Source organism: Patagioenas fasciata, chromosome 8, assembly GCF_037038585.1.
Source record: "Patagioenas fasciata isolate bPatFas1 chromosome 8, bPatFas1.hap1, whole genome shotgun sequence".
NCBI classification, from domain to species: domain Eukaryota; kingdom Metazoa; phylum Chordata; class Aves; order Columbiformes; family Columbidae; genus Patagioenas; species Patagioenas fasciata.
Window position 1 is genome coordinate 18,517,935 of NC_092527.1, and position 14,108 is coordinate 18,532,042.

General features: G+C 34.3%; 1 protein-coding gene across 34 annotated transcripts in view; it reads left to right on the forward strand.

Annotated features, from left to right (window-relative positions):
* Positions 1-14,108, forward strand: part of KCNMA1 (potassium calcium-activated channel subfamily M alpha 1) — a 476,353-nt gene that overhangs the window by 338,221 nt on the left and 124,024 nt on the right. For 21 of the 34 annotated variants that reach the window (XM_071811786.1, XM_071811785.1, XM_071811784.1 and 18 more), the window contains 3 exons: positions 3,748-3,857; positions 8,451-8,519; positions 12,364-12,375. In XM_071811786.1, coding sequence (XP_071667887.1) covers positions 3,748-3,857; positions 8,451-8,519; positions 12,364-12,375 — 191 coding nt within the window. The remainder of the gene's footprint in view (positions 1-3,747; positions 3,858-8,450; positions 8,520-12,363; positions 12,376-14,108) is intronic. The other 13 variants (XM_071811780.1, XM_071811792.1, XM_071811782.1 and 10 more) reach the window with 1 other exon arrangement.

Consider the following 14,108-nt stretch of genomic DNA (forward strand, 5'->3'; position numbering starts at 1 on the left):
TCAGTGGGAATTCAAAAGGTCTGTCCAGTTTAAGCATAGGATAAGTGACTGAGTTGAAGCATGCGAAAGTGGAGTTTGAAAGGAGGTGGTAACACCACTGATGGGGAAGATAAAAACTCTGTCAGTGAAAGCCCTGTCAGTTGGTGGTTGTGCCTCTTTTAGTACCTGTCAGTTAGGCAGGCTGGTATTTCCATTTGGACAAAGGAGTGAGGGAGAAATAGAAAGCAAGATACACAGGACACTAGCCTAGAGAAAGTTCTGTTGGTCTTGTGCATGACGTTAGGTAATGAAATGTTAGAGAAGAGACAGAGACTTATGGAACTGCAGGCAGGGGAAGTGGCTATGAAGACAGCTCTCCAAAAAAGGAAAGGAGTAGGAAGGGCAACATCACTGCATTTCTATAGAATTCTTATTTTATGGGGTTTTGTAAGCTTAATGATTTGGAACTTGAGTAGGAATATGGAATACAGAAATATAACTTCAAACTTTTAGAAAATATGAAGTTTCTAATAAAAATGTATAAAAGGAACAAGAAAAATCTGTTCTATACTCTTGGGGAATATATGCGACTATGTAACTATTATAGCTTTGTTTTTAAAATGTGGTTTACTTTTACAGCTTGTGCTGTATACATTTTATTTCATAAAACATATAATATTTAAATAGTTCCTAAAGATTTAATTTTAAATTTAAAATATCAATTACTTAGCTTAAAAGTTTTGTTAAACACTTAACATTTTCATCTGATTATACCTTGTTTAGAAGCATAATTTAGAGTAGAATAATAAGAAGTACAACTAATGAAACAACCATCTAAACAAACCAGTTAAAGGCAAAATAGAATTATATCCAGAAAAAAGTCTTGAATGACATCTATGTAGGCATGAGTTCATTTATAAATTTAGGAGGTAGAAAGCCAGTTGCTGGTTACATTATAAATACATACAGTATGTTGTTGGCTGCAGACCTGAGCTGTCTGGTGGTTAGAGGATGTGCTTTATTTTTTCACATCTTAAATTTTTATCCCTTTTATCCTTTTCAATTTACATGGTGAGATTTCCTTTAAGCCTTGTAAGTTGTGCAAGAACTTGTTGCTTTAACGCTATTTTAAAACAGCTGTAGTTTGGCACAAGAGACAAAGATAAATTGTTGGTTAAAGGTGCTTTTTTCAATTTGATTCGTTGCTGAATAGCTGAAAAATTAATTTGGATACATTTACCCAAGTCACTTTCTTCCCTTGTATTAATTTATTTTCTTGAATACTGGCAGAAATGTACATATGTATTGCTCTTTGGAATACTTGTTCATAAAAAACTTCACACTCTTACTAACCATACTATAATGCTTTTGCCATAAAGAATATACAGGCATCTGTTTTGCTGCCATGAGCTATTTCATACCTTTGAAATCATTGACAGGGTATTATCCAAGGCATTTGACATCATAGGTGGTAATGCAGCTGTACAAAATTTTAAAGCAGTAGTAAGCTGTTTGTCTTATTGAACTTAATTCTTTGATAAGAGTTTCTGAAATGCTGAGAGTTCTTTATGCAGTGGGAAAATAAATTCTGGTTCGTACTTAACTGGTTGCTATTACACTGGCTCTGGGACTCTAGACAAGAAACAGCAGCAGTGGAGATTAAGGCACTTGAGCCTTCCCTGCAGTAATTTATGAGGATGGATGTTGCTGAAGCATCCTTTTTGTCACTCTCTTGGCCTGGCTACAGCTCTTTTTCCTGAAGGATTAGTATTTCATCTCTTTACACAAGGTAGACTGAGTTTCGGTAAAAGTTGGGTATATCGGAAAAAGGATTATGAAATGTTTTAGATATATGTAGTTAACTAAGCCCTCCTCAAATCAGTCAGTATGTGGTACTTCAGCCTTTCAGGTAGCTTTGTCATTCTCTACCAATAGTTTAAAACAAAATGAAAACAAAAACTAACCCAATTTTCTCTTTATGTCGTTTTTTTGGCCTTCACATATAAACTCAATGTTGTTTCACTTTCTGCTCTGTAAGATGAAGAGTATAACGGGGCTACCTAAACAGTGGAGCTACAAGTTTCTTTATTTTTTTTTGTAAAGAATAAAATGTAGCTTTTAGACACAAACTAAATTAAAAGAAAAATGTTTCCATTATCTGTGAAATCATGCACCTTACTTAAAAAAATTAAAATCTCTGATCTCTTAATCTCTTTCTCTTTACTTGTTTCCTATTTAGTATCTAGTTGTATAGACTCTGGTTAATGAAAAATGTGGTAAAGAAACAAATATATCACATTATTTTTGCTAGTAATTGACGTGTTTCTCTCTAATTTTATATATTCTGTATTGTCATACCTACATTTTTGGCACTGTATATAATTCTTGCAAATATGAATTTCTCTATTCACACAATTTATATATCCTGTTTCCCTGAAAATAACCCCTAGCATGATTTTTCAGGATTTTAGAGGATGCTTGAAATGTAAACCTTACTCCAAAAATAAGCCCTAGTTACAGTTCATTAAAAAGTCAATTTAAATACTGTTCAGGCAGCTCTACATGTAAAAAAGTAATAAGATTTGGAACAAAACTTAATATAAGACCCTGTATTATTTTCAGGGAAACAGGGTAACACACTTAGTGAATAAAACCAAAGAGACAATTACATGTAGGAATGTCCCATCCTGATTGAAATTTTTGCTCTTTTTTAATGTGATGTAATAAATAGGGAAACAACTGTTTGTTGTGAAGTCATACATATTTCAAGCTGCATGTTTGTGGTGGTTTCCCTAGTTTGCCTAGGAAGGTCTCACTGGGAATGAAAGTCAGATTTCAAACAAACTTTCGATGAGGGCACAAACTACAGTATGGAGAACTGGGATTTCAACAGTGAAGAGCTTCAGCATGTGGCGTATTTCCAGTCACATCAGCTAGCTTTGTATTTGCTCTTCTGAATTATAGTGCTATTCCTGCTGATGGATGCTAAACAGCTTGATCCAGTTACTTTCATACAGGTGTTCGATGCTAATTGAAAGACCTTATAGAGTGTCTGAGACATAAGCTTTATAGCTATGACATAGCATCCACAGACTTCACGGCAGCAGCTGCAAGATACGTGGGATCATGGGATTGCATTTACATCTCAAGTATCATTAGAAACTTCTGCTTAGGCTTTTGATCGTAGTCCTGTAGTATCTCTGACTTCATACCTTCAACAAGAAAATATCTCTTAATTTAACAGTAAAAGTTTTCTCCAGTTGTTGTTTAAAGCACTGATGACCATTGAATAAATTGTTTCAAAATATGTTTCTCATATTTCCTTGTCAGTTATAGATGCATAGAAGAAAAAAACGAGTTTTAAATAATTATTTTTAACTGCTAATCAATTTCTAAACAAGGTGAAAATAACTGAAATGTTGTTAGACTCAATTAACAATATAACATAAGCATTTGACTTGAGAATTTTCAAAAAGAGAAAATTGAGAAACTTTTTTTCCTCAGGCTCTCTACAAACTTATATCACCTCATGCTGAGTATGCTTGTCAAGAACTGAGTGAATTATTTTTATATAGGATCCTTGATTGACTATGTGGACTCTATTTTTGGCATTCCAGGAAATCCTGTAAAAATAAGCAATATTAATTGCCATAGTAGTCTACTGACTTATTTGTTAAAATTTCATTCATGTTTAAGCAGTTGTTTATAAATTTTAAAGAAAACTTTTGGTTTTACTCAGACCTCTGTACCTGTGGTTTTGTGTTTTAGATTGAAGAGGATACGTGGCAGAAATACTACCTGGAAGGAGTTGCAAATGAAATGTATACAGAGTATTTGTCTAGTGCCTTTGTGGGTTTGTCCTTCCCTGCAGTTTGTGAGTAAGTTGAAGTACATATTAATGTGCATAAGTATTTGCCTTCTCTCGAGTGAGATCTAGGGTTTCTGCAGGAGATCTTTTGACTCTGCTACAGTCCTAATGTTGCTACATCAGATGGAATCCAATAAAGTAAATATTAAAGCAACCACTACATGGAAATATTCCAAACATTGTAATGCCTGTTTTCAGAAGAGATTTGGAATTAAGTGATTGTGAATGAAAGCATAAATGTTTTCAGTGTTGAACAAATTAATAATTAATCCATTTAAATTGGATCATTTACTCATAAATGCTGTCCTATTGTTTCTTCTTATTCCCATTCTTTGGATAGCGATTGTCAGCATCACTGTCTTGGCTTATGTCCCTTTCCAAGGAAACAATTCATTAATTGAAAAAGATGTAGTGGAGTCACATAAGTAGTGTGTCACCCAGAGCTCTGTAGAGCTGATTGCAAATCAATTTTAACAAGTGAAATGTGTCAGAAAAAAAAGATGTCTATTCTGTAATGAAAAAGGAGTATTTGAAGCATGTACTATTGTTACGGTTGAAGGCAAGGTGGCAATAAACCGTGGCAGACGCTCCCTGTTATCCCCTTTACCTCCCGCCACCCCTTCCTTTAGATTGGAAAGATGATAAGAAAGATAAGGGGAAAGGTAGAGAGACTTAGACTTCAAGTTGGAGAGTTTTAAGGGGTTTTACTAATGCTACTAATATATATATATATATATATATATATATTTTAAAAATACAAAACCAATCTTGAGTTGGCGTCATTCCAGCAGCGGCGAGCTGGGTGTGCGGAGCTGGTGGCTCCAGCAGGTGCAGGCCGGGAGGCCGGGCCCCCCAGAAGTCATGGGCGGGACTTCACAGCAAACCAGAACCTGGTTGCAGGAATGCAGGGCCTGAGGCCTGTGGATCACAGGCAGGCAGACAGGATCCTCTCTAGATGCTGGTAATGGTCGAAGAGAGGTTGACCCTCGTGATCACCCTCTTATATAGGGGGTATGACGATTATGGGATAGAATACTTCCGTTGGTCAGTTCTAGTCACCTGTTCCATCCACCTCTCCTCAAACACGCCCCTCTCACAACAGAACGTGGGAAAACTTATCAGCCTTTTCTTAGCTATCATAGTAATAAATGTAAACACGAGCTTCTTCAGCATTCCATTGATCTCTTATCAGCACTGAGTACAGCATCCTAGGAAAAATATGCAGGCTAAAATTCAGAAAAGTACAGCCACCTAGAAGAACTTAGCTGAAAGAAAAATCACTACAAGAGAACCCGTCTTGTTTTTAACAAAACCAGGACAACTATATAACCATAGCATAAGCCATGCTACAGATTGATTTCTAGAGACTGAAATTTCTTTTATTTGTCCTAGAATAATTCTGTTAATTGGAGATTTATATGCACAATACTGTGGCCACAAACATAGTCAGGATAGTTTAACACTATAATAGCCATATCTCCTCTTCTTTTGGCATTGTTCTTCATTACAGCCATACCAAAAGGTACCAAAGGCTGTGGACAGCTTTTGCTGGGCACTGTTGAAATGCTTAAAAAGAAATAAACCCTGCTCTGAAGAGTTTGATATATAAGTAGATAAAATAGAAAAACTTCTGCAAACTTAGAAGAGGAAATTGAGGAAGAAGATATTATCTCTTACGTAAAGGAGAATGATTTTGCTTTAATTCCTCTCACTTCTCGCACCTTTTGTGATTTTTACAGTAACATGAACATAGGTTATGCCATAAGAATGAGGGAGAAACAACTGTCAGACAAATGTTATCCATTTAAAAGTCTGTGTTTTTCTGCAATGTAGCTATGACAGAGCCCAGTTTTCAATTTGCTAATGTAATAACAATGCTAATAAAAATGGAGAGGCTCACAATCCCTCCCTCCACTCATTAACCAGACTGTTACTAGGTTATGGAGGGAAAATATTTATTACTATTAAAAAAAAAAAAAATTGCCTGAATATCCTGAAATAGAAAATCTTATAAGGTATTCTAGAAATGTGTCTTATATAGAGAATGAAAGATAATTTGTGCTGCTTACACTGACTACAATAATGAAAACTACATCTCCACACCAAACTGTTGTCAAACAGAGTTGAGTTTCTATAGAAGGTCTTAGAAACATGTGACTGAGACTGCATTTGACAGAAAGCTGACATTCATTTAACTGTGCTTGTAGAGCTGAGAAAAAATAATCATAAAGAAAGGGCATTTATTTAGATTTAGAAACATGTCTGAACTTCGGAGCTCTCCTCAAGCATTTGATTATCTGGAGGCTTAATTAACTTTTTCCTAGTTTAAATTAAAGAAAAAATATTTATCTCAAATTTTACAGCATTTTTAATAATGCTGTTAAATTCAGGTTAGTTAAAGCATATTGAAAATTAAAATGTAATGTTGCATATGAAAGAGTTGGGTGCATAGGTATTTTCATTGCTGTAAGAACTGGCCATTCAATTTCTAGAAGAATCAAAGGACAGCAAAAAGTCTGTTGCGGCCATTTGTGAAAGCTTAATGTGATGAACTACCCACAAAATACGCAGACTTTGAGAATAGTTTTCATAATTTAGCTTTTAAAATCCATGCAGTCAATGATGTTTTAATACCCTGAAACTAAATGAGATGTGCTGCTTCCTTGGGTTATTGGTCTTGATTGCTGGTCCAGGAATGGGATTTTTTTGATAAATAGGGTGCCATACACTTTGGATAACAAACATAAAGGAAGTGCAGAAACATCTCCTGTTTCAGTGGGGATGAGACAATAGTTTTGAAGAATTTGAAGCTTTCACTGTCAACACCAGGGTAGAAAATTAGACACACACAGAAGTTATTATCAGTCCACAAGTTTTATTTATAACTCTGAATATGTGTATGTGGACTGCGTGAACATGTTCCTACCAATATATTTTCAATGCGTGAATGTAATTCCTATAATTCAGTGCACTTGGATATTGTCAGACCAGGTTTAGATGATGCTGACTGAAGAGGAGACTAACCAACCATCCTGAACTAGTGCAGTCTGCTAGGGAGCCTTCTAATATTTACTACTGCAAAGCTAACCTTCTTCCAGGTTCTAGGCCCACCATTCTCGACTCAAAGATTTTCCTAGTGAGGCTAGTATGTCTATGGATTCACACTTGACCTAGCAGTAGAAACAGCATATTTGTCTTGGGGAAGTAATTTAGGGTTCTGCTAGTTTGGCTGAGGGTGGTGGATCGAGTGCATCAGCCACACAATGGAAGGTGTCCACTTAATACATGTTAAATCAGACCCATTTGCTGTTGGTTAATTTTTTAAGTCACTCATTTGAAAAAAGAAAAAGGAGTGGAATGAATGGAATTTTAGCATTTGGATAGCCCCGTGAGATCTTGATCTCTTAAGGAAAAGAAAAAAAGGTTGTGTCCACAGCCATTCATGAGTACTATTCAACAAAATTATTGCTAAAAGCTTTGTTAGGTCTTTGTTAAGTGCTTAAAAGACCCACACCAAATGCTCAGCTTCTGCACATGACAGAGCTGATAGCTTATTTTATTTTATTATTTTATTTATTTTCCCACGTCTTACCCTGTTGGAGACAGGAAGCTAATCTTTGTAAACTTCAACCAGAAGATTATTTGAAGACTGGATGGACAAGAACCTTTTCCAGATACTTTACACAATGAGCCTTCGAAGGCAAAGTAGTATCATATCATGAAGTAAACAAAGCAAAAACAAAGAGTTCAAAACTTGTTTATGGTATTCAGATACATCAGGGAAATGTTGACTGAAGTACTAAAGTACATTTAAAGTGTTGCCGTGCAGGTGCATTAGGTATTGTTTTTATGTAATGCATTTCATCAGTTTCAAGTCTCTCTCTGATACATCTATTCATTCCTGACTCTGAGTAAAGAACTGAAAAACTGCATTCCTCAGTGTTTTGGCAGTAAGCATGAACAATGTTTTTAATGCACCAAGCCTGGCAATGAGTATTGCTTTGTAGCCAGTGATTAATAACTTGCAAAATATGAAATTTAATTGTGTTTCATTTTATTGGTCAGGTGGGATTAGACCACAAAACATACCTTATCTAGAAAAAAAGCAGGAATAAGATCTTTCTTATTTTAATCAAATCGAACTACATTTGCACAGTACAGGTAAATAGTGAGACTTATTTATCCTGATGTTTAATTACATGGCCAAACACATGTATACCTATTTATGTTACCACTTAAATATTCCTAGTAAATCTAAAGATAAGAATGAGATATTGGTATCTAATACTAGGCTAGTATTGGTATTTCTTTTTTGGTTTCTCCCTGTTTAGGAAGATACATATATAGATAGATTATCAAATACTAGGAAACCAAGGAAGAGAAGTTAAGTTGCTTTTAAGTTTATTTTTAGGCAATATGTGTTCATTAACTTCAAAATAGAAAATAGAGAAACATTAATATCTGTTCTCTGTAAACCGAACTGAAAAAAGTGGGAAAAGATCTTTATATGTGTTCTCAAAGAAAATACCTACGCTGCAGCCATCTCCATAAGTGATGTTGGTTGTGAAAAAGGACTGACTCTTGGTCTCTTCTCTTCTTGCAGACTGGTGTTTGCGAAACTAAAGCTCTTAATGATAGCCATAGAATACAAGTCGGAAAAACGAGAAAGCAGGTATGTCCAATGCCTACAATTTTTGAAGTTTTGGAATGCACTTTCAATAATTTTGCCTGCTTTTTTTTTCAGAATGAACATAATTATTCCTATATTTTTTTAACATTTCAGAGTATAATTAGCATCCCATCACATTACACCATTTCACATAGTGCTGAGAGCCTTTTACTTCTTCTCCATTCTTCTTCCCTGAAAGTATTTAAGTCAGAACATTTAGGAGAAAGTGAGAGGACAGTGATACATATGTCCTGTCTCCAGAAAAGTGATTCATTTTTACTTAAACAAAAACTTACAATGTTTTTGTTCATAGTCTATCAGTATTGATTGGAGGTCCAACTTATTTTACTGAAAATGGAAAAGTGAAAAACAGATGTGATGTATTTATATGGTATCTGTTCTGACAAAACTTGCATATATGAATAACATCATGAAATTGGAAAAGGTTCGTTTAGCCTTGAAATTTGCAAGTGGTTGACTCCTTTCCTCAACCGAAAATAAAAATGAAAAAAAAAAAAATCATCATTATTTGTACATATTCACAGACAGGAAAAGAAGTATTTCTTGTTGGTTTTTATACAAAAATTCATAAAAATCTGAGTGAACATTGGAGTCAATCTTTTCCGTCAGTGCTTTATACAACATTCCTTTTGTATAACAAAAATGTTATAATGCTTATAATAAAAATATAATATTACTGACTGTGAGATGAATTTCATTTTCCTCTGTCAAAAATCATGGTCTGTTCTATTGTAGTAAGTCTGGAACAGTACATATTAGTTCATCTTATTTTTGGCCACTAATTACCTAAAACTTTTGAGGGCAATTGTTCTCTTCACAGGGGAACCAAATCTGTCATTTGAGCTCATGCCAAACTTTGAAAGTTTATTTTAGTATTTATTATTATCTGTTGTCATTTTTCTGATGAAGAAATGCCTTTTTTTTTTTGTGAAATAACAGATATTTTTTTAAAATGTTTTCAGCTGCCATGGGCTCTTAAAATACTTTTCCATTGAACAAACTCATTCCATGTTAGTTAATGTAAAGGGAATTATTTATTATTCTTTTCTCTGTGAACAGTTTGATCTTTTCCTAGAAAAAACAAAAATACAATAGTAACAGCAGTGGAACTATTTACCAGATTTTATATTTCTAATGTTAGAAAGTATCTAGTTTCTGTTGGTTCTCCTAAGAATTACTGCTCAACATTAGGTTGTCCTTACTTCAGTTGTCATTTACTTACAAAAATGCTAATATTACAGTCTTTTTTAGTAATAACAGATAATTCACAGATAATCATTCTTTGCACTAACTTCAGTGGGAGTTGGATTGAGTTCTTAATCACAAGGTGATGCAGAGGATGCCACAAAAAGTAGCACAATGTGATAAAATCATATATTTCTTTTTACTTAAAGCCATTCAGGTTCACAATTAATTGGTTTGGTTGGAAAAAAAAAAAAAAGGCCTAAAAATTGCAGGAAACACTACTAACAAAGGAATGTTAACAGCTTTATTTTGCGAATATGTATGTAACCAAAGGAGAGCATGTAGCCTAGATATTCACATTTTCTTATAACTGTGATCCACAGTGATGTCTGCTGACTTTATTAACCAGTGATAATTTTATTGTCACTGTTGGATGAACAACAAAGCTACCTGCAGCATATCTTACTGTTCTACTTGCTTCTGCGCTCTTCAACCCAAATCTTTTCAGTACACGTTTGTGGGTTTCTAAGCTGGAGCATTTAGTCTAACCAGAAAAGTAATGGAACAAAACGTCAGTTTCTCACTTCTCAAATATACTTGGATTTCCTTGCATCTTATTAAAAGAAAAGATGAGAAATTAAGATAAAAAATTAGAATAACATGGTTTGCAAATGCAAGCTATCTTTGAACAAGATGAATTTATCCCTTACCACTTATGTTTATTGATGTTGACTTTGGAGATACTTTATTCTGCGTCATATCATAAGTTCTTCATTGGTGAATTTCATAAAAGTGTAGGTTGAACTGATCATGGTAGCCTTTTAGCTTTTACTTTTTATGAGAATTGCCAACAGTAGATATGTGCTGATTTATTTTATGATTATAGTTTAGATTAATATTTTGTAAAGCTGTTGAGAGGTTTTACATAGTTTACGATTTAGAGCAGAAACAATAAATACAAATTAAAATGTAGCAAATTATGTAGGCGGCATCCTTTTATTCAGTGCTAGTATTTTGAGCCATAGCTCAGACAGGTCTAGGACCGGTATTTTCAGAAGCAGAGGAAATTTTCAAAGCATTCTTTCTGCCTAAGGCATGAGAAAAATCTTACACCCACCAGTTTAATTTTTGTTACTAATTGTAATAGAATATCTCTATAAGTAAATTATATATCTGATTTTTCACTTACACGAGGAGTTTCCTTTTAAGATTAGTTTAACCTGCCTTCATCATTTTGCACTCAGAGCTAAAGTAACACAAAATGAATTCAGAAGTGTGTGCAGCTGTCCCAAGTGGTAATGTGATGGTGTTTGAGGTTTCCTAATTCACTCTCTACATTTACACCTCAGTGCTAAGGATAAATCCTAGTACCATTTCAAATCAATGACAGAATTTTCAGTTATTTTGTTAGTTTACAATATATGTAGAATGGTATAACTACTCATTTACCTATGCACTTTCCCATCCCAGGCATTCTCCTAGATACTGGTTTTCTAAAGCTTTCTAATTTACAGCCAGATTATGTTAACTCTACTGTAGAGAATTTGAGATCAATAGTAATTATAAATCATCAGAACTCTATCCAAGCCAATATTAATGTATGTTTCAGCAGTAGCTGAGCTTCCTGCTTGCAGTTTGGTTTATTCTCCTTTTTTCCTGACTCCTAATAAAGCTACAGAAAACAGTAAGCTCACCTAGAAAACAAGTTTTGACAAAATTAGATTGTTAATTATAAACAATTTATAATTTTATAAGATTCCTTAAAAGCAGAATTTAAAAGTTTTCAAGCCTAAATATAGGTAATGTAGTCATAGATATGATAATTACAAACTAGTTTCCAAATAATGAGTAAAATATCTATAGAATGTTTATCTTTTTATGCAACTATTTCTCACCAGGGTACCTTAAAGATTAATTAAAATAGCCATGATTTTTTTAACCCTTTACATTTATATATTTATCAATGTTTAAATTGCTGCTCAGTTACAAAGAAACCTCTGAGTTTACAAAATGTGACTGAATTTAGTGTGTTTCTGACCAGCTACTAATGTTTGCACTTCAGTAGTTTCAGGTCGCAATATGACTTAGACGTTCCTTCATCTCTAATTAGTATCTGGGAATATTATGATTGGTTATTAAGAGCAGGAAGCACTTCTTAAATAAGTTTTTGTGTCTATGATGTAAGTATTTACTTTACTTTAAAAAATGGTCTTAGTTCACTTGTAGAGAGATTTTGATTATTCTGTAGAAAAATGGTAAAGGACCATCAAATTAAAAATTCCCAGCAGAACTTGCTGAGTAGATAGCAAAAAATATCAGTTCAAAATGCAGACATTCAAACTCACCTGAGATCACTTTTAGAGATATTTTCTTCCCTTTTTCCTGTGTTTTTTTTTTTTCTTTTTTCTATATGAGTAAGCAAGAAGGAAAGCTTAACCAGGATTCTTCCCTCCTGCACCCTGTGTTTACTCCTCTTGTTAAATTTTCTCTTTGTCTATCTGTATATTTGTTCTCATTCTCAGCAGAAAAACCTTTGAGCCTTGAAGACTTTTAAATAAAGGGGTTTTTTTGCTTTTGCTTTGGTGTCAGCTGTTATCTTATCGAAGTGTTTGATTTGCAATTTTTTTCTTGTCGTTTGCAGAAGCCGAAAGCGGTATGCCCTCTTCGTTACCTTTCCTTCCAACCTCAATCCTACCTCCACTCCTTCTAACTTCAGGACTAATTCCTTGCCAAGAATACAGGAAGATAACATCTTTGTCTATCTTTCTCTGTATATACACACACATATATGCATATATATATTCATCTGTCTATGTGTGTATATATATATATTTGTGTGTGTATTTATATATGAGCCCCCAATATCAAAGAGGAGAGAGAATAATGTTTTGTCTCTCCATTGGTTCTTGTGTCTCATGCACTAACTTCTTTGCAGGAAGTACAAAACAAAACAGTATAAGTTTTTTAGGCTTTTTTTTTTTGTCCCCTGTGGAGTCATTGATGCATCACATTGTTACATTTCAAAACCAGACTTTACTGTTAACCTCTCCCCTCCCCTTTTTTTCATTTCTACTGTGTCATGACAATGTATATTTCGTCTTTACCAGCACTTGTGCTGCCATATTGTCTCCATATTCACACCTCCATCAATCTCTGTCTTTCTTCAAAACATGTCTTAAAATACAGTAGTTCCTGTTCTCTTGTAGTCTCACCTTTCATTAACAACAACCAAATACTTAATTCTTTGCAATGCTGGTCCTGTTTTCAGCCCAGATATTCATAATACAGTACTCATTAAAACTCTTGTACTGTTCCAGTGAAAGTGTCATGGATAGATTGTACTATATGTCACATTCATTTTAATGACATTTATTAAGCTCAATTATTAAGATGTTACTGAATGTATTTGTTTCCCAGTTTTGGTTTTCCTTTGGGATGGCATGTTCTGCATTTTCTTTTGGTATACCATGCTGTGAGCCCCTCTCTAGCCTATGTTCTGTCTTGCTGCTATTGGTTTGGATGAAGGAAATCAGGCATGCTCTGCCATATCCTCTCCTTTCCCCTTCTCATCTTTTCCCCCTCCTACCTTTGTTTTTCTAATTGCTTATAGTGCTCTGTCTGACTGTCAGTGATGCTCTTTGGAGACCCATTCTCGTTGTCCAAACATTTCCATTTCCTTCTTCATCATACTCTCTAAACTTTACTTCCCACATCTGTTCTGTTGTGTGTGTTGTATGTGTTATATTTATTCAATTTTTAGTCTTATTCTCCTGTGGTTTCTGAGTAGATGTGTGAAAAGAGAGGTGGCTTCCTGTCAGTTTGGCATTATTGATATGATCCAACTGCAGAGAAGTTACTGCAACACTTAGCATCTTCAAGGATCTGCAGTTGTTGCACCTCTACTTCGCTTCTTGCTTTTAAGTATATATTATCTGGTGGTGAAGGCATGATAATGCTGGCATGATGAGCAATATGAAGAAATGTTGTACTAAGTGAAGTTGCTTGCTCCCAGAATATTGTCCTGCTTCATTGTACTGATAATCACTTCTGGAACCAGAAGGAATAGTTTAATTGTTTCAAACTGTATTGAATTCACCAGCACCATTGAACTAGTTTGGACTATGCCTCAATAAAATACCTTACGCACATCCTGTAGACCATGACTTAGTATTTGCTATTGTAAAGAACTTAACTCCTGGGAGCAACCTTTTATATGCTTGTAGTAATTAAGCTTTAATATACTATAGCATGTAATGTGCAGTGTCTTTTGCCTTGTATTCTTTTTAGTGTCTTACTGGATTTTTCTGTGTAGAGCAATATGGATCTAAACTAATGTAAATGATGGAGCCCAGAAGAAAGAAGCAATACTTATGAGTTACAATCAGT